Source organism: Tasmannia lanceolata, unplaced genomic scaffold, assembly GCF_043159265.1.
Source record: "Tasmannia lanceolata isolate RefF3 unplaced genomic scaffold, GAP_Taslan_0.1 ptg000005l, whole genome shotgun sequence".
NCBI classification, from domain to species: domain Eukaryota; kingdom Viridiplantae; phylum Streptophyta; class Magnoliopsida; order Canellales; family Winteraceae; genus Tasmannia; species Tasmannia lanceolata.
Window position 1 is genome coordinate 2,242,038 of NW_027518682.1, and position 2,905 is coordinate 2,244,942.

A 2,905-nucleotide genomic window follows, 5' to 3' on the forward strand; every position below is an offset into this window, starting at 1 on the left:
TTTAAATCTTGGAGATACAATGCCTCAATCGACTTACCTGATACACGTGGTGAGTGGGTCGTTGCGTGTATCCATAGGGACTAGTCCTACTCCCGAAGGGGGTGGGGACATCCTACGTCATCAAAAATAAAATAAAATAAAAAATACAATGCCTCAACTAATTTAGCTATGGGCCTGTTTAAAACCTTGGTTAGGCTCCTCATATTATCAGTGATCTAAAAACTAAAGGTATAAGGTGTCATTTTCTTCATATACGTAACAGTCAAAACATTGAAAACAAGATACATCGCCAACGAATTCTTCCTTCTACCAAAAGAATTCACCTACAAATAATAGGTAAAATGACAAAAATCACTCAAATTCATAAAATGTCAAAACTGCCCTCAGGAGATGGGTGTGTGTGCTTGTCAATATAAAGAGAATAGGAGGATGAAGAGCGAGAAAAGAAAGAAAAGAGAGGAATTAAAAATGGGTTTTGTTCCTCTCAGTTCTCTTCTCTCTCTCTCCTTATTCGCCACCTTGAGTCTCGCCTTCAACGTCTCAACCCTTTCATTTAACGATGCTTATAGCCCTCTCTTCGGTGACGGAAACCTAATTCGTTCCGACCACGACAAGTCCGTCCGTCTCCTTCTTGACCGGTTCACAGGTATTACATATTTACAATCTCCTCTTCCCGTCATCATATTCTTTTTCCGTTATCTTTTCCGTCAGTTATTTTATCAGCCATCTTAATTTTTTTTCTCAGGCTCTGGTTTCATCTCATCGGATCTCTATCACCACGGATTCTTCAGCGCTTCCATCAAACTACCGTCCGATTACCCGGCCGGTGTCGTTGTAGCCTTCTACGTGAGTAATTCCGATACGATTTTTTTTTTTTTCTACTTCTGAATTTATGATGATATCCTTCTATTAACCATAATCATGTTATTTCCCTCTAGAAGAATTTTTCTTGAGAAATGTTTTTCCATCAGAAACGTTTTTCTTGCAATCCAAACAGAGCCTGATTTCTCTTGCCTTTTTTTCCTTACGCGGTTTTTACTTTTCAACTAATAAAGTTAGACTGTCGGAAATTTGATTAGCGATTTGTGGAAACGTTTTGGATTTCTTTCCGGAACGGTTTCTATATATGGCTTGGTATAATTCTAAATGACCTATTTGTCCTGCACCCTTCTAACATCTACAAATTCCTGCAAATCCATTCGACTTAAGGGTATTTTCGTCATATCGAAACCTCCTATTTTTGTGGTTTCAATAACTCAATTCGTGCACGTATCACTCGTGGATTTATGGGGTGTTTTCCGTCTTAATATCGTTTTATTTTTGTTTTTAATAGTTAAAATTTTTGGGGTTTTTTTTTTTTGGCAGACATCGAATGGGGATATATTCGAGAAGACACACGACGAATTGGATTTTGAATTTTTAGGGAATATAAAGGGAAAAGAATGGCGTGTACAGACCAACGTTTATGGGAATGGAAGCACGAGTCGGGGAAGGGAGGAGAGATATGTGTTGTGGTTTGATCCCACCCAAGAGTTTCATCGCTATAGCATCCTCTGGACCCACCAAAATATTATGTAACCTCTCTCCCTCTCTCACCAAAATTTATTATTATTTGCTAATAAATTATTTTAAGTTGATTTTTGTGCATGGCCCGCCCGTAGCAAGGCCTACCAAGTGTATGGTTTGGATCATTGAACAAGTAGCAACCAATTGTAAATATGTCTAGAAAAATATGCTTAAACAGAATATAATAACCCTACGATTGCATTCATCTGTCTGATGGGTCACAAATACTATAATTTTGTTGCAGATTCTACATTGATGAGGTTCCAATCCGAGAAGTAATTCGCAATGATGCAATGGGCGGCGACTACCCTTCAAAGCCGATGTCTCTCTATGCCACCATATGGGACGGTTCGACATGGGCGACTTCCGGCGGCCGATACAAGGTCAATTACAAATATGCCCCCTTCATCTCCGAATTCACCAATCTCGTCCTCAAAGGCTGCGCCGTCGACCCCATCCAACAGGTCCCCTCCGCCAAGTGCGCCGAGGCAAGGGCCGAATTGTCAGGTTCGGACTATGCCGTTGTCACGCCGGAGAGGCGGCCCGCCATGAGAAAGTTCCGGCAGAGATACATGACCTACTCTTATTGTTATGACTCACTGAGATACCCGGTCCCACCGCCGGAGTGTGTGATAATTCCATCGGAGAAGAGGCGTTTCCTTGATAACGGGCATATGAAATTCGGCGGTCACCACCGTCATGCTAAGCGGCGGAATCGGGTTCCGGTGGTGACGACGAATTCTGGTAGCAATTCTGGGGCAATGTGATGTAGAGGTGATGGGTTTTGATTTTTGCTGTTATTATTGTGAAAATGAATGTAAAGAATAATATTGATTTTTCTTGTGCCATATAGCTTTTTACAGAAATGGAATTTTAGGATTCGTGTTTTCTTGTTCTAGTATTGCAGTGTCGAGGAAATCTTTCTCAAACCGAAACAATGCCTATTTTTCTGTAAATTCGGAAAGAAAGCTACAATCAGACCTCTTTCAGAGCCAATGAATACATGGGTTTTGTCAGGCAATTTCCCCATAAGATATTTCCCGGTTCACTTTTCTGTGGTGTCTGTTCTCTCCTGCAAGAGTGAGCGTGGCAAAATGGCTTTCCGTGAAATCGCCTGGCAAATATATCTAACTTCAAAACCATTTTCAGGAAAGCTATATCTGCAAGTGATGTTTAGAGTGACCCTGTAAAATTTTCTAGTAATTTTACTAAACTTGGATCAATTACAAAGAGAATCAATGGTGCTTATATAGAGCACTTACATGATGAACATATAAAGAAGAATATAGTAAACATGGAAAGAGATTAAGTGAGTAGGGAAAGAAAATCTAATCTAGTT

At 40.2% G+C, this 2,905-nt stretch overlaps 1 protein-coding gene across 1 annotated transcript; it reads left to right on the forward strand.

The window, feature by feature from the left end:
- The first annotated feature begins 421 nt into the window (after positions 1–421).
- Positions 422–2,464, forward strand: LOC143876464 (putative xyloglucan endotransglucosylase/hydrolase protein 30). The gene is made up of 4 exons (XM_077378169.1): positions 422–646; positions 746–846; positions 1,366–1,574; positions 1,811–2,464. Exons 1-4 carry the CDS (start codon positions 430–432, stop codon positions 2,331–2,333), a joined length of 1,050 nt encoding a protein of 349 aa, XP_077234284.1. The 5' UTR covers positions 422–429; the 3' UTR covers positions 2,334–2,464.
- Positions 2,465–2,905: the final 441 nt, after the last annotated feature.